Here is a 23,360-nt window from a genome sequence, read left to right on the forward strand (position 1 = left end):
TAACACTCAGTAACTTAGAAGGAAGTTGAGTTGTGATTACTTCCACTTATTTATTGTTTTTTTTAATTTTTATATTTGATTTTATTTTTTACAAATCTATTTTGTAATATATGTGTTTATTTTTCAAGTTTTATGTTATTAGTATTGTGTACTAGATGTTTTAATTTACTGGATGGTTTTATAAATTGCTAAGAATTATTTGAATACAGCAACTATTTAGGTAACAAATTTAGTAAAATAAGTAAATACATAAATAATATTGTTTTAAAAAAAGCACTTACCTGCACATTGCTCCATGCAGCTTCTCCTCTACCTTTCACACATGTTTCAACTCTTAGTGGTGAACCTAGGGCCCCATGCTTTGTATCTACACAGAGACCAGTCCCTACATTACGGATCTGAGAAACAAAATCAGAGATGAGGGCCATATAATAAGCAGCAGCTTCACTTGATGAATTTTGTGATGCAATTCTTAAAAATTTAAAAATGCATCAAAAAATATGTATGCCAAGAAAACTGCAAGTTCAGGCTTTATACAACCTTAAAAATAGCAAGAAACAGGACAGAGTAGATTTACAACTGAAGTGAATGACTGACTACATTTATTAAACTGACATGAATCAGAAATATCATAGAATCATTTATTTTTGAGCTGTGGTGGCACAATGATTAGAATGCCGTATTGGAGGTTGACTCTGCTTATTGCCAGGAGCTTGATCCTGATTGGCTCAAGGTTGACTCAGCCTTCCATCCTTCTGGTAAAATGAGGACCAAGATTGTTGGGAGCAATATGCTGAATCTTAAACACTTAGAGAGAGTGCTGTAAAGAACTATGAAGCAGTATATAAGTCTAAGTGCTGTTGCTTTTGCGTTATTTCAAAACAGCTCTTGGGGATGTCCTATAAGTTTTGATAACTCTCCTTTATACTTTTTAATCTCTTTAAGATTGCTCCTTCCCTCAAAACGACACTATAGAGCATTGCACACCAGAACAATTAGACACAAGAAAGCCATCACTCTGCTAAATAAATAATTCCCTCAACCCTGTTCAACTATTACAAAGTCTGCATTACTATTACTGTTAATCACTTATCACCCATCCCTTCCCACTTGTGACTCTATGACTGTAACTTTGTCACTTGTATACTTACGATTTATATTGACTGCTTCCTAGTATAATTTGATTGCTTATTGTACCCTATGACTATCATTAAGTGTCATACCTTATGATTCTCGACTCTTGACGAATGTATCTTTTCTTTTATGTATACTGAGAGTATTTACACTAAGACAAATTCCTTGTGTGTCCAATCACACTTGGCCAATAAAGTATTCTATCTATGTATCTATTACAATTGAGGTTACTTTCTGTCAATTCACTCCTAACTAAACCTTCAAAATCTTTCTTCAGTTCCTCCTCTCTGCATAATTTAAAGAGAGAGAAAGAGAAGAGGAACCTTGTATTACTGGTCTGAGGGTATTCTAATATCCAATCATCATATAAACTAATATAGCAACTTCCTGTTGACATGTATTGTTCAATTCCTATAAGTAAATCTGTAAGACTGAAATTAAAAACACATGCATTAAAACATGTTGACCAGCCTTTGGGAATGGAATCAGAGGGACCAGAAATTCTGTGGCTATTACAGTATCTGCAACCATATGCTAAAGTGTAGCTAAATGGACTGAGTAACTTGAATAAACTAACCTCTCCCCAGGCAGCTGCTGGAGGTTCCACAGGTGGATAGAACTTTCCCAAGTCCCAAGCAACTTCATTCATAAACCACTTGAAACTTTTGCAGTTGAGTTTAATGCGAAGTTCTTTCTGAGCAGTTACATCCCCTGCAGACAGATGTCGATATTCAGGTCTCCTTTGATAAATGTATTCTGCATATTCGTCCATCCACACTTCAGCTACCCGTTTCAAGTTCTATAAGATTCCAATATTTTAAAATGAAAATAAAATAAAAAATAACTTGATAAATAGGAAGGAAAGGAAAATTTTAAAAATAGCTAAAGATAACAGACAAGATCAGAACTAGTGATAAGCAACTCTTCTCTACTTCTTTACTATTGGCAGATACAGGAGACTGACTATGGTAAAAAGTTAAAAAGGTTAAATAATGTATTTTAGGTAGACACTGATCTCACTACAGTATTTGGCTGATATATACATTATCAGCTTGACTCAAAGGCAACTTCATTTTGTATAATTCAAGATACACTATTTCACAATAAAATTATAAGACTGAGTAAATGCACTAAAATTGATTAAAATTTAATACGGAACTCTTCAATAGATAAAACATTTTAAAGCTAGGCTTGTAATATAGGAAGTCAAATAAGGGAATGTATAATAATTTTTTAAGTTATTAAAGGAATTTTCCCATTACTTCTTTTCCCACAAGGGGGAGCCTCTAACCACACTTTAAGATATGTTAATTTTGAACAGGAAGTAATGTATCTTTTAAAATGAATATTCACAAATTGAAAAGGAAATCTTGAATTTATAGTGAGGTAGTGACTAAATTTCTCATTGGAGCGTGTTTTCAAATATCGTAAAAACTGGTAAGTTCTTCATTGTGAAAACGTAATAATGTTATGAATTTTGCATACATTTTAACAGCTTTAGACCTTCAAACCTTTTACTAATGCATTTTCCTTTACTTTCCTATCTTCTGCTTACACGGACATGAATTTTTAAAATAAAAGGCATAGGAACAGGCTTCTTGTGTTAACAATAAAAATTTTACCACAGTTCAAGTGGATGATTTTTTTAAAATGCTCCATTGTGAAGATGTAAGAACAGCACAGCAAGATAGCTTCTTACCCTAGCTAAGCTGACTCCTGTTGGAACCTTATAAGGGACATATTTTCTATAAATGTGACCAACTCGAGAACAAGGGATATCTTCCATGCGACCTCCACACATCCAGACCTGTGAAATAGGAGAAAGAACTTGTACATTTTTTTTTTTTACTATGATGGCAATCAAAGCTTTTGAAAGCAGAAATGATGCAATTTCAGCAAAATACACTTAGACCTTATATATTGTCCTATATCCTTTCATAGAAGTATGAACCATATCTAAAGTATTTAAGACAACTTTGTATTATAAAGATATTAGGCTATAACACCTACCCCTAAACTAATTGGAAAATAAGGTTTCTAATGCACAATTTGCCTTACATCTTATGTCAGTTTATCTCAAGAATACTGACCTTTTATATACAGGAAAATTCAATCATCTAGTATAGGTTTTGTAATTCCCAGCATATGCATGAAATGTCTAATTGAGGGTGAAGGTTCGTTCTGTGAGTTTGTGGGTTGGTTTTTGTATGTTTCATTACTAGGCTAGGTAACATCTTCAGCTGAGTTTAGGGGATCTCAGTGTTCTTCTGTTTATAAGGGCTTTGTGTGGTCAATGGATCTTGTGATAGGTCAGGTGTGCGTGTGTTGTTAAGCAGTGCAGTCACATAATGCTTTGCTCAACAACAGAATTTCTGGTACCAACTAGGATTATTAAGTGAGGACTACTTGTACTTTTAATTAACAGTTAATTGCTTAGGAACTTATCTAACTTCTATTAGATAATTATTTTCCACTTTTGGCTTTACTAAGGCCCAAGATTACTAGACAATTATTACTTAAAGGCTGGATGGACTTTCTTTGGTTTTATGTTGTTTTTAGAGTTATTGATTCTGTGTGTGTATGTGTGTGTGTGTGATTTTAAAAAAGACATGTAAGCCACCCAAAGTGATTGTGAATTGGCTGGCCTATAAAATGAACAAATAGCATACTGACAAATTTAATTCTGAATTTAAAATTGACCCTCAATTAGCTTGACTAATACTTGCAGTTATCATCCCAGTATTATCCACATTTGATTAAGAAATTTATTATTCCTGAATCTTTTTCAACTCTGTATGAACATTCTTTCATACTTGTATGGATGTAACTTCTGTAAGTCTATGTCAGTGCTTCCCAAAATATTTTCCTTCATTACCAAAACTCCTTATCGGAAAGTCTTTTATATTCAATGTAGGTAAAACACTTTAAGTCAATTTTCCCTATTCCCCTGTGTGATTGGATAATGGGTTTTTGTGTTGTTACCGAAAGAGAAAACAATTTTAACCCAAATTTGGGTAATTTAGCTTCATTTGGGAAGCACTGATCTAATTGAAGAAGAGCTTTTGTTTAGTATATTCCTTCCAATAGGCTTAAATTATATTTAAATACTTTGACTAATAATAGCACACTTTAAAACAGTTTGAGTGTGTTGTTATTATAGAATATAAACATGCATTTATTTATAGACTAAGGAGCTACAAAATTATTTTAAAGGTTGTCTGCTTAAGAATATGGCAAACTTTCCAATGCAAGTCTTGTTAGATGGCCGATACTGAAATGCTGAAAACTTCATTTTGTGAGCTTTCATTTTGCAAAAGAAATTCAATAGTTAGCTGTCCCTGAAGCTATTTTATGAATTAAAATAATATTTTGATATTACCGTATTTGTCGGCGTATAAGACGACTGGGCGTATAAGACGACCCCCAACATTTCCACTCAAAATATAGAGTTTGTTATATACTGCCGTATAAGACTACCCCTCTTCCACACACCTTCCACTTTTGCACTTTTTTTTTTTTTTGACGCACTTTTCTGCTTTGGACAATTTTGAAATGAGCTAATCCAATTTTGAACCAAGAATATGCAAATAGCTATGGAGTTTAGAAATGAGTTTTAAAAATATTTTTCATTGCTTACCATTAAGCGTAAAATATGTTGTAAATAAAATGAGAACACAGGAAACGTTCTCTTCTCAATACAGTTGATCTCTCTCTCTCTCTCTCTCTCTCTCTCTCTCTCTCTCACACACACACACACACACCAAAAACCCGGACACTGAAAAGGCTGCCAAGGAACAGTATATTCAATGCCTTCTCTTTAATCAAGAAACAAGGAATTCCTTAGAATCTTTTTTTTTTTCCCAAGTGGCCCTCTTTAAAAAAAAAAATGGAGGTAACACTTTCATTCAAAAAGTCTTCCAGTATCTGAAGTCGCTCAGACATATTGAAGTGAGGCAGGAGAGTAAGTGAAATTTGAAATGATCCAGCTACCGTTTTCTTCCCCTCCCGCCCGAAGGCCATTATCTCCACGTCAAAATGAACGAGGGGAGGCAAAGAAGCCAAACACGCTAAAAGGATCTCTTTATTTTCCTACACAAGGTCACACCTACTTTTCCGCATTCAAAGGACAACCTCTCCTCACCACCACCACACACACACACACACACCCCAATACCCGCAAACAATGTTCTGGGCATTAATCACCATTGCTACATTAACCTGGTAAATTTATACCCTGCCTCCCCAGTGTTGCTTTGACGGCAGGATTTCACACAGCGGGCTCTCTCTCTCTCTTCTCCGCTCTCCCACCGTTCGCACATGTTGGAAGCACCGTAAAACCTGATAACCCACCCGGGGCTCCCCATCCTTAACCTACAGCCGCCCGCATGCAAAACCTGCGTGCAAAAAGAAAAAGAAAAGTACGCCGCACGTGAGGATCTTCGAATCCTCTCCTCCCCACACCGCTAAGGAAGGAAGAGGGGGAAAGGTTGCGCAGCGCGTGGCGAGTGACACCCGCCACAAACACACACACACCGCTCCCCCAGCCTCCTCCCGGCTGCAACTCAAGCTCGAAGTGGGAGTGGAGTCCAGGCATGTTTTTCAAGGCAAAAAAGTCGTCTTATACGCCGGCAAATACGGTAATAGCAATAAAAATGTAATACTAGCTTTGGGAGTTAACAGCACTCTTATGTTTTAAGTAATTCTTGAATGCAAATAGTATAGCCTTTAAGATAGAAAAATATCACAAATAGATAAACTAGTACAAGAACTTTTAAACAAGCTTGAAGAATGCTGCTTGACTGCATGTTTCTTCGTTCTGCTATCACCAGTTGTTGTTTCCCATTAAAAATCTTATCCTACATAATCTTATATATGTTCATTTTATTTAATATTGAGGTGAACTTTTCTTTTTGAAAATCCAACATTTTATACTTTATCCAATATTTCACATGATCTTTGAAACGTGGACCGCTGCATTTTAGAAACACATTATTTGACCATTTTAAAGCCTGGGAAAAAATGCTAGAAATTATTAAAATAAACTGAGTTGATTTTCTCCTTAGGTTGTGTTTACAATTTGTATTTTTCAAGTTTGAGAATTCAATGTAGTTAAAAAAAATCCTTAAGATGATTCTTGTAGGATCAGGTTGGAATGAAAATTATTTTATTTCTAGGTCTATTAGTGTCCCAGCTGATGTTCCAAATTCACATTCAAAGTATGTAATTTAAACAAAGAAAAACCCCAAGATTTGGGAATATAAATTTCAGAAATAAATCCTATATACTGTGTTTCCCCAAAAATATGACCAGGTCTGCAGCTGAGAAATGGGCTCTGGATTGATACGCAGCCTCTGGCTTCCGTTTTGTCTTCAGATGCCTTCCGGAAAGCCCTCTGTAGCCAATAAAAGAGCTTCGGATTGATCCAGAGGCCGTTTGTCAGCTGCAGAGAGTTTTCCAGAAAGCTCTGACGGTGAAACAGAGACTGGGGGGGCAATGTCCATGTCAATCCAGACCTCATTTCTTGGCTGCAGAGGGCTTTCCGGAAGGCTCTGATGGCAAAATGGAGGCCAGGGGTGATGTGTGTCAGCTGCAGCAAGCGGTCGCAGGAGAAGTGGGCCTGCAAGGTGAAGCAAGTGTGAGACCTGGTAAGCAGGGCAACTCCACTCTCCTTTCCCACCCTAGCTTAAGTTTTACCTGTGCGCCTTGCTCCATCCCCTGCACCTCGGGGTGGACGGGGTCTTTTTGGGGGAGGATTTAATTTTAGCGCATGCATTAAAAACATAGGGCCTCTTTTCGGGGTGGGTCATATTTTCGGAGAAACACGGTAGATCTACAATTCATTTGTGGACAATAGTATTGGAGATACCGGGTGGTTAGGGAATCTGGTGTATAAAAATATAACTTATGCCCGTAAGCATATATCCATTCTTTAAAAATAAAAATGGCCTTTGGCTGTGGTCAAGATAATAACCTCCCACCAAAAAAATGCAGAGTAGTAAATTGCATCTTGGGGTTTATGTCTTATTTACTAAGCTTATATGCGTCTCCAATTTTAACTATGATCAACTTATGGAGCTACAAATAGTAAAAGGATCAAAACAATCCACACAACACCAGTAATACCTGACAATGGGGAACAGCTCTAAAATATATATATTCTGGAGGATGAATACATGCACCCACACCCACACATATATGCACACATACGTGTGTGTGTGTGTATGTGTGTGTGTGTATTCATCCTCCAGAAAGGACCAAATACAGCTGCTCAGACCCAAAAGCACATTGAAACAGTCAGGTCTTATTTGCTTACAGAAAGCCAGAAGAGGTGGGGCTAGTCTAGTGTTGAGGGGAATGTTCTTCATAGAAAGTATGCAAACTCAGAGATGGTGGCTCTTAGGAATCTTCCAGGTGGCATTCCCTAGAGGTCAAAATCAGACAGTGCCTCCTCTTCCAGGAGGTAATAGTATGTGGAAAAGAGCTTGGGACAGCCTCAGCCAGAGTAAAATTGAGATTAAATGGAAACTTAGCTTGCAGAACAAGCCTGCACTTAAACACCTGTCTGCCATTAACCTATAAACAAGGTAAATTATTTATAAGTTCATGCTAAAATATTACAAATCTCTTTTCTTCACTTTTAACTAGCTAAGCTCCAAGTTTTAAAAAATGGTTTCTATTGATGTAGTACATACTGTATAAATATAATTTCAAAAGCAGGCTTCCTATTCATTTTTATTGCTGTTTTGATTCATTTTATTATCAACATTTTTGTCCAATGACAAATTTCATTACAAGAAAATGAGCAGCTCCTTAAAAAAGGAACCAGTGGACATGAGTATCATGTTATATTACTGTAGAAGGAAAAAAGCAAAAGGCTGAATTAAACATTACTGAACAAGAAAATGAGCAAGTATCAGACAAACAGTAATTCTTGCTATAAGTCCCCTTTGATTTTATTTTTCCATGAGGCAGCATGCTATTCATGAAGCATTCAAAATTCATATTCTGTCTCACAAAATTATTTGTGCCTCATAATCTGAAAGCTATCCTCAGACAATATATTGGTCATTTTTGACATCATTTCCTTTTTACACAAAAATAAATATTACAAGGTAGTATTGGATTCTATTGCAAAGCCGACAATACAAGAGATAAATACAATAATAGCAGCCCCTCTCTGAAAGTTTAGGAAATATAAATGAGCAGGGTGGACTATTTTTTAGCAGTTTTACTATAACCGTTGTACTAACTGGCAAAATGGCATGTAATCCTTTAATTTTGTTTTTAGTGCAACTGACTATAGTTGAATGCAGTTTTCTAGTTAATTATTCTCAAGTAAAATTAAAGTTTTGAGGTCTTCATACAAGGTTAAGCTGATGTATACAAGAACAAGAATCAAAGATGGTAAGTTGATATATCTTGACAAGAAATTATAAATCAGGATAAGGTTGCAAGTCATAGTTGCACAATAACTGCTGTTCTGTGTCAATGTTTCCCAACTTTGACAATTTCCAAAGCTGCCAGATTTGGGAAACAGTGTTCTACTTTACTATGTGGTTTAGAATAAGTCATACAATATAATGTTCTTTTTTAGCCATTATTATTATTCAAACCAGCTTTTGGAAGGGTGAGACCAGGAAATTGTCTTTACCTATTTAAAAGTCTAGATCTTTGCTGTATGAAAACCAAAGTGAATAGCAAACAGAACTAAAGAATTTATTTTCTCTTGCTATATATTGCCCAGTATTCCTCGTGAAGGCAAAATAAGAAGAAAAAGAGAACATGACTCTGGTCCATTTGTTTTTCTTATATTAAAACTGACAGATATTTTTTTCCTAATAAGTGTCTACATTAAATAATATGAATTCTAGCCCATCTTGCTCCAATTTTCCTATTTTTCAAAAAATAATGATTCTAAGATTATTGAATTTGTTCCATAGATCACAGGACATATAGAGGAAGACAATGGATATGCATTCCTTCCTTCCTTATTTTCCAGAAGTCTCTCAAGACTTTGCTTTGTCATTAGTCTGGGGCACTCAGGGGACCCGTGAATTCTTGAGGTGGTTCCATTGCTGATCAAATTTCTAGTGTATGCCTTTTTTTAAAAAAATGGTCCAATGTGATTGTGTTTGACATATTTATTATTTTATACTTCTTTAGATGTACTCCACCCAGAGTGGGCTCTCATATAAATTTGATAAACAAACAAACGTATGTTAATACTGATTTCCCATTGGGTGTATGGTTAAGGAAGAAATCAAATTAATAGATAACTTTCTAATATATAATATTTGAAATATATAGAGAGCAATCTTCAATGATTTTGTACATAAATGCTGTAGCATTATGATTTAACCAGCAAGCTGAGCAGGATCACCTGGGATAGGTATCCTATGCAAATGTTGATAGTTGGTGAGTATCACCAACTTTTCACATAACTAAGATTTTTTTCCATTTCCATTTGAAATTACTGAAAGGATTATTCCAGAATTACTTCTTCCCAAAAATCCTTATACTTTTTATCCAAAAATCATTTCACATATAAAAAGGGGGGGATGTAAACCTTTCATATTTTTATTTCATTTAAACATTTTTATTTCTGCAAAGTAACACTTTGCTGAGATGTTACAATGTTTGCTTCAAGTATAAATTGCCTAACATAGAAATCTGAAGCAACTTTAGAGAAGAAGGCTATACTTGGTTTTATTAACAACTTTTTTTTATGAAGTATAAGAAAATCAGTTCCATGCGAAATCAATTCTAAGAGCAAAAATACACTGACTGTAACAAAAAAAGAGGATGTGTTAACACAACACACTTGTACAGTTAAGCAACTGTTTAAAATGTAAATGCAATTATGAATGCACTACATACATATTTGCTTAGATTATGGTTCACTGTATTGCGTAAGTCTAGAAAATGTGAACATTTGTGTCTTGTGAATCCAATCTAAAAGTCATTAAGCAACAATATGTCATCAGAGACTATATGGGCATGTTGATAACTATTAACAGTTATTATAACAGGAGAAAGTGATCCATGAAGAGATTGAGGTCTGGCTGAAGATAAACATTAAATTGTAATGTAAAAAAACCCCTAAAACTGTTTATTACAAAAATGTAATAAGAAGAAAATAAAAAGAATGATGACTTGGAGCATCCTGCCTTAGGCCTGGATATCTGTGGAACTGCCTATCACCAACATAATCTATCACAAATATATATTCTTGATTATATTTTTGACGGGAGTACATCAAAGGTAGTTTAAGAAATAATCATGACAATGATAGCCTTTTTTTGACTCAGACTTTCAAGTATCTATCTGTCTTCATGCCTGTAGCGAGTTGTACCTTATGATTCTTGACTCTTGACAAATGTATCTTTTCTTTTATGTACACTGACAGCATTTGCACCGAGACAAATTCCTTGTGTGTCTAATCACACTTGGCCAATGAAGAATTCTATTCTATTCCATTCCACTCCATTCTTCACCACAATAATGGAGGGAATACCAACAGACAATGGAAATAATATTGGAAAAACCAAGGTAATTTCTGATAATAATCATAGTGATTGTCAGCTGGAAGTTTTGTAAATTTTTAAGTGAAAAATGAGTTGATGGCAATAAGTTTTTCCCCCTTCTGAAATGGATGATATACACTTGTGAAGAAACAGCAGTGATCAAATTCTAAGAAGATTGTTTTTATTCCTCATCAGATTCCTTAGGAGTGGTAGGAATCTGACTTGGAAGATGGATGGTCAGTTTAAGATCTCAACATTACTTTAAAAAGATAGGCTGTTTCACTAGATGTGAGGACACATGTATGTGAACAAAATGATTAAATATTTTCCTTGCAAGCTTGGGATTGTTGTTGTGTGTTAAATGAATTTTGCCACCTATCCATCAACATTTACATCCACCATGTGAATTTAAAATAATTTTTAAAAGCAACATTAACTCAATAATCCATTAGCACGCTCTCTATTTAGTCTTTGCCAGTGGTATTTTATGATAGAAATTCCTTTGTTACCTCCTCCCCTGGTAGTTTCCAGAGATCTTGAACAGAATGAGCTACAGTAGGGGTTCAGACAGAGGCAATTGTGGAAATGATTTGTATGATCTCCCATTTTAAACAGAACTATGGGTGGATCATAATAATAAGAGTTTATGGAGATGACCTACCAATGAAGATAATCCTGACCTACCTACAGTAGTTGAGTCTTTGGATGAAGCAATAAGTTGAGAGAAACAATACTGGAAAGTCCATATATCAAGTAATCATTGTATATTAATGCTGTTGGGTAGCTCATTGGGTACCTGAAGTAGTTGATTACTTCGAGGTTCTTTGAGGACCTGGAAGAATTAAAGTGTAAAATGAATGTGGTTTCAGAAAGTGGAACTGGATCAAGCTACTAGTAGTCTATGTAAGATTTGTGATTTTCTTGAAGATGAAGATGAACTATAAGAACTGCTATTCACTTGATAAAAACTGGTTCAGCAGAAAGGGTCAAAGTTAGTACTTGGTACTAGTAGAAAGAGCTGTCAGTTACAAAAGCACTGTAGATGCTGACAAATGTAACAGAATTTTTAGAGAGAAATGGAAATTTGGCTCTAAATACAGATGACATATTTTCAATTGACGTACAGTATTTGTTCTGCTCCCATTCAAGTTTAGCTTTGTAATATGCAACTAAGCAAATACACATAAATATTTAAACTACCTTCTGCTTGTTACAATCAAGTTATAGATTTTAATCTTTAAATTATTTTTCTTGGTTCTTTGTATCCTTATCCATTTGAACAATATCATGCTATTCATTTTCCTGAAGGAAAGACTTGAATTAGATTTTTATCCAATTTTTATTACTTTATAAGGAACTCAAAGTGACAAACATACTTAATATTCCTTCCTCCTATTTTCCCCACAAGAACAACCCTAAAAGGTGGGTTGAGATGAAAGAAAGTGACTGGTCCAAAAAGCTAGCTCTCATGACTAGAACCTAGTCTCCTGGTTTCTCTTCCCCAGTATATATAAGGAAATAAGATGATTCCTAAAGGCATCCACAGCCACCATGAGGTATCTACATCCGACTAGACATTAAAGCATTGTCACAACCAGATTCTTCCTATTGGGTCTGTAGGTCCCCTGACATAATTCCTACATGCTTCAATGAGGATTCTATTTCAGTAGGAATGAATGATATTTAAATACATTCCAAGTGCAATACAAATATTATCTTTTTGAACTGAATGAAAAGCACAAAAAAATCTTATGAAAAGCACAAAAAAATCTTAACACTTATTTAAAATTAAAAAAACAAGTTTAAACCTGTATAAATAAAAATAGAGAAATGGATTAAGTGAAGATATATATTCGAATAAGACAGAAATAAAATATTAAAAGAGAGGAAATAAGGAAGGGAAGAAAAGGAGCTGCTTGGAAAAAGTAGATAAGGATTTAATTTCTTTCCCTTCTTTATACCGACTTATAAACATTAAGATCCCCCACCTTAAAAACCATACTATAAGTGTAAATCTACTTTTTATTTTCAGTAAAATCAAGGGCTCAGAATCACCTCTGTTCAATAGCGTAGCTATTTTATGGTGTCTTATTCAGATGTTATCACTTTGCAACTAAATTCATAAGTCATACTCCACTCAGTATGAAGGATGCAGCTGTAGAGGTGGTCAACACTATAAACTATCTGGGGGTGCAGATAACTAACAATCCATACTCCACGTCATCCTTAATGAAGTATGCAAACCAGTGAATGCATTTCCTGCATCAGATGATGATGCTTGCTTCCCGTTATTCAGGATACTGCTTATAACTGCTATGTGCTTAGAGCTCAAAACATTGTCAGAGACCCTACACACCCACTTTACGGTCTGTTTCTGTTGCTCCCCTCTGGGATCGCTAAACTCGCAAGATTCGTTTTTCTTGCCATGTACATGTATACATCCGGACTAGACTGTGTTGTTTCTCTGTGTCATACAATATATGTGGGTATATGCATAATTATTTATTTATATATATTTTTGTCCTGTTTAGGTAGTGTATATTGAAGGTGGTGACACTTTGAGCTGTATGCAACAAAATTTCATTTTAATGTATGCTGATTACTGTCTGTTTAAAGTGACAATAAAGTTATTCTAAGTTTACATTCCTTTCTTTCTTTCTTTCTTCTTTCTCTTTCTTTCTTTCTCTCTTTTTCTTTCTTTCTCTCTCTTTCTTCTTCTTTCTTTCTTTCTTTCTTTCTTTCTTTCTTTCTTCCTTCCTTCCTTCCTTCCTTTCTTCCTTCCTTCCATCCATCTTCTATTAATGTATCATTATTTTTAATCTTGACTACATCAAGTTTGAAGAGGAAAATGAACATTAACTTACTAATAAACATAACTTACCCTAAGGAGAATGTTAACTAGGACAAATACCTGAATAAGTTGGCTTAACAAACATTGCGAATTTGGTCTTTAAAATACAGAAAACATTATTTTGGAAGTTGTCCAAACTTAATTTATTCTGTTCTTCAGAGGCCAATTTTTTGTGTCATTTTATATGTCAATGAATTCTTAAGACAAGATGATGGAGTTTCATAGTTTAAAAAATAAGTGTGTTTTGGACATTCTTATGAAGAAATCTGTTATAATTTCATCAAAATAGTGACTTCTATCAACCACAGTTGAATGCATTAATTGATCTTAATTTCTGAAAGTATACCCTTTCAGTTAAATGTCATTTTCTATTGCACAAAGGAAGAGAAATAGAAAGACCTTAACTGAGATTAATTAGAGTGAACATAACCCACCATAAATTATCATTTCTGGCATCAAATAAAACTCTTTGAAATATTGTGTGTCAAATGATTAAAGTAGCTTTATTTCCTGAATATCAAGCAGTGAATACCTACTCTAGCATTTCAGAAACAAAGAACTTTCCCAGGCACTGTCATCACTCGTGGAAACACCTGTTTTAGAAAAGGTCCAACTAGAAAGGATGAATGTTGTTTGTACCTCTCCCACCGAGAATTACATTGTTATACCGTTTCTTTATACACAATAGAAAAATGGATAAATGGAACCAGAGGGGAAATAAGAAACCCCCAGTATGTCTTTAATCCTGTTTTTGGAGATAAACAATGGGAAGAACATTTCATTTATTACATGTTAATTGACAAATGAATGTAGTTTGATAGAATCCTGACAACACTAAGCAGTTTTTATTCAGAAAAGCTATTCAGACAAAACAGAAGACAAGAAATTGTAATTATCAAGGGAGCTACATGTTGTTGTTTTAGTAAGATTGAATTATCTACAGTACAATGTTTTTGCTAGTCTCCCATTGGATTCATGCTGAAACTGTCTCATTCAAATGGATAAAGGACTTATTAAAGTAGACATACTAATAATTTACTGAGGTAACCTCAAACATAGAGAAAAATAAAGTAATATTTGTAAAATATTTATATTCTTAGTTAAATAATGATGTTTGTCAAACCAATAGTTAATCTTTAGTAACTAATCAAATAGGTAAATAGTAATTTCAAAAACAAGTAAATTTACAAATCACACAGACGAATTCATCTATTAAAATGTTTATCTGGTGTTTAATTAGTTCCTTTCCAAAGCTTTTTACATTTAATGTAAAGTAGTGATAAGAATTAAACCATTTGCTTGGACTTCCAGTTTGAGCTTCTTCGGCGACGGACCAAAATTCATGATCGTGCGTGGTTTCGATCCGTGCTCACCACCGGAGTACCCCGAGCCGGCTGGATTCAGGGCTAAGCCATCCCGTAGAGGTGGTGAAGAGGGGGAAGACCACCAGCAGGGTCAAGGAGAGCCGCATCTCTCCTCCTCAGCTGGCCATTACTCCCTTTCCCGAAGGTGGTTGCAGTGGTGGTCAGAAATGGCCACCTCAAAGAAGAACTCAACCGGAAAAGAATGTGCAGGAGGAAGATAAGAAGAGAAAGTTTGGGTTGACCGGGTTAAACTGAAAAAGCAACAACGTAAGGTACCCTGGAATTTGAACTATAAAAAATAACATTGACTTTTTGTGTCATTTTATATGTCAATGAATTCTTAAGACAAGATGATGGAGTTTCATAGTTTAAAAAGTAAGTGTGTTTTGGACATTCTTATGAAGAAATCTGTTATAATTTCATCAAAATAGTGACTTCTATCAACCACAGTTGAATGCATTAATTGATCTTAATTTCTGAAAGTATACCCTTTCAGTTAAATGTCATTTTCTATTGCACAAAGGAAGAGAAATAGAAAGACCTTGAAGACTTTGAAGCAGCGAAGTAGAGAGGGAAGGGAAAGGATTTGGCTTTTTTTTCTTCCCTTCCTTATACTGACAGCTAAGAGATTTAAGTAAGAAATTGACAAAAATCCACTTTGACATCAATAGGCATTTAAGCTGAAAATAAAATGTCAAAGGGATAATAAAGACTTTTGGATACTCAAAAACCTTTAAAAGCAGGAAAGGAGAGAAAAGGAAAGAATAAAAGGGCAGGATCTGGAAAAATGGAGGAGACTGCCTGGAACTAAAAGGAATTTACAGTGAAACCTTAACAAGATTCCTAAAAGATACATTCTAACTGAAACTTTGTAACAAAATAATAGAACCCCAGGAAGAGAAAGTGGGGAAAAAAAGCAAGAAGAAACAGTTTGCTGATTTTTGGATTTTTGGCTATTGGATTTAAATGACTAAAACCAATTGGGTGGTTGTTTAAAAGTGTTTAAAATGGCATCACCTTTAGAAGAACTGAAAATGGAACTTAAAAAACAGAAAGAAGATGCACAAGAAGGAAGAGGTTCTTTTGGCTTCGTATTTTAATTTTTAGAAATGGAGATCTGGAACTATGAGAAACAACAAGAAACACTTGTAGAACAAGAAGGTTGGGACAAAGAAGAAGCCATCTTTAATGATCAAGTAATTTTATGTGGGGAAAAAGAAGGAAAGAGGGGAAAGAGAGTGAAAAGTTTAAGATTTGAAAAAACAACCAAAAAAAGAATAGTTTGAAAAATAATTGCAATATTAGGAAGCAACAGAAGAGAGGATCACAGAAGAGAGAAGTAGAAGTAGAGAGACAAGGGGGCAAAAAGGGGGAGGGAGAAGAAGAGGGGGAAGAAGGAAAGGAAAAGAAGTTATAAAAGACAGAAACAAGATATAGAGAAACAGAAAATGTATAAGGATTGAAAGTATAAGCCTATTTCGAGATAATGGATGAAAATTTAATTGAAAAAGGGATTCTGCAAAGGTACATAAGATAGTATTGTTATATTAGAAATAGAAATAATTTTAGAAAATATGAAACAATGTATGATTAAAATGATGGATAAAATACTTATTGTAATGCAGTGGAATGTTTTTTTAATAAATAAATGAAATAAAGTGAATGAGAGAATGAAATTAGGAAAGGATGGGTACATTTTAATTCTTATTAATGATTTATAAAAATATAAGTGAAGAGGAATATGGAAAAAAAAAAGAATTAATTATGGAAAGTTTATAAGTGAATGGAATGGAATAGCAATAGCACTTAGACGTATATACCATTTTACAGTGCTTTACAGTCCTTTCTAAGTGATTTAGAATCAGCATATTGTCCCCAACAAACTGGGTCCTCATTTTACTGACCTTGGAAGGATGGAAGGCTGAGTCAACCTTGAGCCTAGTGAGATTTGAACTGCCAAATTGCAGGTAGCCAGCAGTCAGCAAAAGTAACCTGCAGTACTGCATTCTAACCACTGTGCCACCATGGAGAATAGAATAGAATAGAACAGAATAGAATACTTTTATTGTCATTGCATTCCACGAATACAATGAAATTTGAAGGCTACTCCATCACAGTGCCCCAAACACCACATCACAATCACACTACAGAGTATTTAATAATAATAATAATAATAATAATAATAATAATAATAATAATAATAATAATAATAATAATAATAATAATAATAATAATAATAATAGGACTAAATCACAAATGTACTGTTTGATTCAAGACAAGTACTGCCTTGGAAAAGAAATCGTTTCTCAATCTATTAGTTCTCATTTTAACACACCTATAACGCCTCCTTGATGGTAACGCTTCAAAATATGAATGTCCAGGATAAGAATGGTCTGTGGAGATTTTTAATGTTCTAGAGGAGTCTGGTCTTCGCAATACCTTCCAAAGAAGAAAGAGAGCAACCGATGATTTTTTGTGCTGTGTTTATAACTCTCCGGAGCATCTTTTTATCCACTGCAGAGCAACCAGCATACCACACCGTTACACAGTATGCCAAAATGCTCTTGATGGTAGAACGATAGAAAGTAACCACCAACTTCTCACCCAGGCCACTCTTTTTCAGCAACCTCAGAAAGTGCAGGCGCTGTTGGGCCTTCTTTGCAGTGGCCATAGGGTGGACCAACCAAGTAAGGTTGTCAGAAATATGAGTTCCTAGAAATTTAAAATTATGAACTCTTTCCACACAGTCTCCATTGATATATAGTGGGAGAGGCTCTGCTTCGTATCTGTTGAAGTCTATAATCAATTCTTTGGTCTTTTTGAGGTTATGACTCTTGCACCACAAGACCAGTCTGAGAACCTCTGACCTATAGGCTGTCTTGTCTCCTCCTGATATGAGTCCCACCAGCGTGGTGTTGTCTGCAAATTTTATTATAGAGTTAGTGGGACAAGAGGGAGTGCAGTCGTAGGTGTACAGTGAATACAAAAGGGGGATCAGCACACAGCCCTGGGAAGAGCCAGTGCTGAGAGCAAGAGTGGAGGAAAAATAGCTGCCAATCCTAACAGTTTGGGGTCTGTTAGTAAGAAAGTCCCTTATCCAACAGCAGATGTGAGAGGAGAGGCCCATTTCCAGCAACTTCTTAATCAGTATATCCGGAATGATGGTATTAAAAGCTGAGCTGTAATCAACGAAAAGCATCCTTACATAGCTCCCACTATGCTCCAGAGGGTCCAGTGCAACGTGGAGAGCCATGGCAATAGCATCCTCTGTGGATCTGTTATTCTGATAAGCAAACTGGTATGGGTCAAGGGTCGATGGGAGGCAATCCTGTATATATTTTAAGACCAGTCTCAAAACACTTCATGATTATGGGTGTGAGAGCTACTGGTCTATAATCATTTAAAGTATCAGGAGAGGGCGTTTGGGGAACTGGAATAATAATGGAAGTTTTGAGGCAAGATGGAACAATGGCTTGTGTGAGAGAAAGGTTAAAAATATTTGTAAACACACCTGCAAGCTGGTCAGCACATGCTTTGAGTACCTTCCCAGGTACCCCATCAGGGCCAGCAGCCTTCTTCACATTCACTGCTCTAAGCACCCACTTCACATCATACTCTTGTACTGTGAACAGCTGAGTACTGGTGGTTTGTAGAGGCAGTGTATCCGAAGACCTATTCAGTTCGAATCAGGCAAAGAAGCAGTTCAATTCTTCTGCCAGTGATGCATCCTTATTAATATGGGGTTGCTGCCCCTGTAATTAGTGATGTGTTTAATTCCCTGCCAAGCCTGCCGTGGATCACTATTTGTGAAGTAGTCCTCAATCTTCCCTTTATAGTCTTTTTTTGCCTCCTTAATGCCCTGCCTCAGTTCCGCTCTTGCCTTGTTATACCAAACCCTGTCCCTAGACCTGAATGCCATATCACGTGTCCTGAGAAGTAATTGTATATCCTTGTTCATCCAGACCTTCTGGTTTGGAAAAATCCAGATGCGCTTATTCACAGTAACAGTATCCACACAGGTAAAGATGTAAAACAGTACAGTTTTTGTATATTCCTTCAAATCCTCTTGTTCAAATAAATTCCAATTAGTATTTGAGAATAGAATAGCTTTATTGGCCAAGTGTGATTAGACACACAAGGAATTTTTTCTCAAGCTCTCAGTGTACATGCAATTACATTATTACAAAGAAATAATCATAATAACAAAGGATAACAATCATAATAGTGATACCAATAGAGAAGGTAGTGGAACAGATAAGAAGGATAAAAGTAATATAGAAATACTACATGGAAATATACTAAGACATAAGACAGAACTACATGGAAATATACTAAGACACAAGACAGAAATTAAGCGTTCAGCAGTGATGGCACAAGAAAAAGAACATTGTGTCTAGTTGTTGAGGCATGCAATGCTCTATAGCAGTGTCTCAAGGGGAGGAATTGAAATAGTTTATGTCCTGGATGTGAGGGATCAGCATATATTTTCTCAACCCTCTTTCTGACTCATGCAGTATACAGGTCCTAATGGACAGCAAGCTGGTTGAAATAGTTTTTCTGCAGACCTAACTATCTATTGAATATCTGTACCAAACCAGTCAGTTATAGAAGAACAAATCACAAACTAAGTATTTAAGATATTTACCGCTTATCCATGTTTTGTTAAGCATATTACCCAAACGAAATACACTCTCTGTATGCTGTGTCCATTACGACATCAATAATACTTTGGCTTGGAAACAAGAATAAATTATTTGTTAATACTTTTTTTCTGTAATGATTGAATACATAAAATTCTATTCTTACGTGTCAAATCAGAACTCAGTTGGCATTTAAAATAGTGACAATCCCGATATACTTAACTAATTTAGCCTGATGTTTATGTAAAATATTTAGTTTCAGGAAAATTGACCTTTCATATACTAACAATCAAATACCATAAATTAGGAGTCATTGGCAATTCAGCAGTAGCATTAGATTCTTAACAAGATTTTTAATTATTTTAACAAATATTTTTAAATTGCTTAAATTCTTCTTTTTTCAATAATTTTATAAATATAAACACAATATTTTTTTACCAAGTCATACTTCATTAAATATATTATCCAATATCTTTTCAATAACTCACCTTAAATGATATTTCATACTGTTCTCCTCCCCATATTTCTAGGCCTGCATCATATCCTCCAAGTTCCCAGAACCATCTTCTATCAACTGCAAACAATCCTCCAGCCATAACTGGAGACCTTAAGAGAAAAATTAAACTCCATATTAAATTAAATCTGCCCAAAATACATGCAAACTCTTAACATTGCATTTTACTATTTTTTTTACTTCCCACTTTGACTACAGTGTCATTTTATACTATACAGCAACTTCTGGAACACGAGAGGAACTTTGAAGGAAGTCAAAGAAACTCTAGGAGTCTGATTTGTTAACAATCTGATGCCAAAGAGATGCTAACAAATAGGCTGGATGATTCTTGCAGTAACAGTTTGTCACCTACGAGAGTCTGTGGCATCATTTTCTTCCCATGGTAGAATGGGTAAAGACTGTGCCTATATGAGGACGGAAGTTTGTTCCTGCTAACTTGGTACTTGTGGAATGGAGCCTTTAAAATACAGAGCTGAGGCCAGAAGACTTAGAAGGAAAGGAAGAGTGACATCTCATCTGAAAACATGTGTGTTAAATACATCTAAAACAAAACATATTAAAATGAAGGAAAGAAAAAATGTAGAACAGTTATTGGTTAGTTGCAAACAAATGCAGAAAAACCAGTCGCATGAAGTATGAAATGAAGAAGAGGGAACGTAATCAAGAATTCTTTAAGCTGTAGAAGTCGTTGAACAAGTTCTATGGAGGTGCACACCTACAGAAACTAGTGTTCAGAATTTTTTCTATAAGAAAATAAAGTTCCCTCAGGGTAAATCTATACTGTTCTTTTTTATCACCACTCTTTTTGCTTTTTTCTCTAACAGTTTCATGCAGAGAAAGGATAATGTTACCAGAAGCTTGAAATGATTTCTTCAGACTTAATTCAAACCAGAGCAGTATAGATAACTTTGGGAGATCCCTCAGAAAACTGGTATTTACTGATGGAAGAGAAGGCAATTATGTTTCAGAAAAGTAAAAAATGCAGTATAGCAGAAACAGCAGAAAACAGAACGGCAAGACCATGTATTCATAAAGCAGAGAAGCAAGCACTGAATCTGTTGGAAGTCTGTTGCTATTCTCTGAATATAGAGAATTAGGGCCCCCTGAACTTTCAAAGAATGAAGGACATAATAAATTGAGAAAATTACTGGAAAAAAGAAAAAAATTAACAGCTAGATGCAGTTCAAATTTATTTTATATTAAGTGTATGTGCACATAATATATGAGGTCTGTTATATAAACATGTGTTATAATGTGTGTAAACTGTTGGTAGAGGGCCAGTTTAGTGTAAAGGTTAAAGCATCAGGCTAGTTCTAGTCTTGCTTAGGCACAAAGCTGGCTGGGTGAACCTTGGGCTAGTCCCCTTCGTCTGAGCCTTAGGAAGGAGGCAATAGCAAACCACTTCTGAAAAACCTTGCTAAGGAAACTGCAGGGACTTGTCTAGACAATATCCAAGAATTGATATGATTGAATGGAACTAAAAAAAGCTGCTGGTCCCCTCTTAGCATACAGAATTTGCTGACACAGTAGTTGGAACTGCAACAAGGAATGCAATTTTCAATATAAATATTGGAAAATGAAGTAGATGACAACATAACTGGCAATTAAACAACTGTAGAGGTAAAACTGTAAGCATTAAAATATTTTATGTTTAACATTATTTTACTACATAAAATAAAACATAATTGTACTTCCAACATTGTATATACAGGCAGTCCTCAATCATGGTTTAAAGTTACTATGAGACCCCCCCCCCCAATAACACGTCCTTCAAGTTATGACTGCTGCAGCCCCCCCCCATCACATGATCACATTTTGGGTGCTTGGAAACTGGCTTGCATTTATAATCAGTTGCAACGTCCTGCAGTCATGTGATTTGTGACATTTTTACCGGTTCCTGACAAGGAAAACCTATTTAGGAGAATATATTACTTAACAATCACATGGTTTGCTTAACAAGCACGTGATTTGCTTAACAACCACTGTGACTAACTTTATAACCATAATAAAAATGGTTCTAAAATCAAATCAGATCACATGATGATCCACTTAACGATTGCAGTGACTTACTATATGACAAAACCTCCAGGGAGCTCTGTTGTGTTTGTTATAGGAGGACTATCTCTATATGGGAATTGAGATTACTGTATTTTAATAGTTTGGATAGTAGTAGCTGTGTAATCTTGTACTCAGCAAGAAATATTAGACCTTTATTTTTCAAAATTCCCCTCTTACAAGGACACAGACTGTAGCTGTAGAGATAGAACTCAATTCAAGGGAATTAGAAGAATTGTTACTGTAAGTATCTATACCTGAAAACCAGGCAGCATGCAACAACGGCACCCATCACAAATGTACATTCTTTTTTTTTTTGTAACAAATTTTATTCAGTTTTTCACATTAAAAACAAAAATCTCTTTTTAGTGGACAACATATTTCCGGGTCATCACCTTTACATACAAATATGACAGCAATTATACATCCATATATGCATACTTAATTCTATTATTACCTTTTCCATTCCAAATTTCAGTAAGGAGAGAAACAAACACATTAATTCTAGCCTCTTTCATTAATCTCAATCGAAATATCTTTTTGTTTCATTTCAATTATTTAAAATATAATCCTTTAATATTTATTTTAAAAATAAAGATAAACAATATGTTTGAATAATAATAATAATAATAATAATAATAATAATAATAATAATAATAATAATGGTTACCAATGTCTCTCCTTGCTTTTAATAGTCTATATTAACTTATTAATTTACTTGGCTCTTTAGTCTGTCATATATTTTTTTCTTTAGTGTTAAAATTTGTATTAATCTAGAATTTATAAAAAGAATGTGTAATGGAAAGGGAATATAATAGACAAATGTACATTCCTGATAGTATGTTCTTGACTGGAGTACATTCTTGACCATAGTAGAAGAAGCAATAATGACAGTGACAGTATTTTTGACACAGACTTTCAAACTATTTGTCTTGATGCTTAGCACAGTATAATCTTCACCCCAATAATTGAGGGAATACCAACAGACAATGGAAATAATGTTTTTAGAGGCAGAAACCACGTCTGATAGCAATAGCACTTAAACTTACATGCTGCTTCACAGTGATTTACATCCCTCTCTAAGCGGGTCCTCATTTTACCGACCTTGGAAGGATGGAAGGATGAGTCAACCTTGAGCTGGTGAGACCCGAACTGCCAAACTGCTGGCAGCTGGTGATCAGCAGAAGTAGTCTGCAATACTGCATTCTAACCATTGCGCCACTGCGGCGCTTCAAGATACGGATACAAGACTTTTGAAACCAGTTTGAAAACAGATGA

At 35.0% G+C, this 23,360-nt stretch overlaps 1 protein-coding gene across 1 annotated transcript in view; it reads right to left on the reverse strand.

The window, feature by feature from the left end:
- The window catches only part of GALNT10 (polypeptide N-acetylgalactosaminyltransferase 10), a 61,679-nt gene that overhangs the window by 6,566 nt on the left and 31,753 nt on the right, over nucleotides 1-23,360 (reverse strand). Inside the window, exons 7-10 of the mRNA XM_026685778.2 lie at nucleotides 20,002-20,119; nucleotides 2,834-2,941; nucleotides 1,712-1,933; nucleotides 282-398 (exon numbers count right to left, since the gene is read on the reverse strand). Coding sequence (XP_026541563.1) covers nucleotides 282-398; nucleotides 1,712-1,933; nucleotides 2,834-2,941; nucleotides 20,002-20,119 — 565 coding nt within the window. The remainder of the gene's footprint in view (nucleotides 1-281; nucleotides 399-1,711; nucleotides 1,934-2,833; nucleotides 2,942-20,001; nucleotides 20,120-23,360) is intronic.

Source organism: Notechis scutatus, chromosome 2 (genome assembly GCF_049901735.1).
Source record: "Notechis scutatus isolate UNSWTSFEM ecotype Mainland chromosome 2, rNotScu1.2, whole genome shotgun sequence".
Taxonomy (NCBI): Eukaryota; Metazoa; Chordata; class Lepidosauria; order Squamata; family Elapidae; genus Notechis; species Notechis scutatus.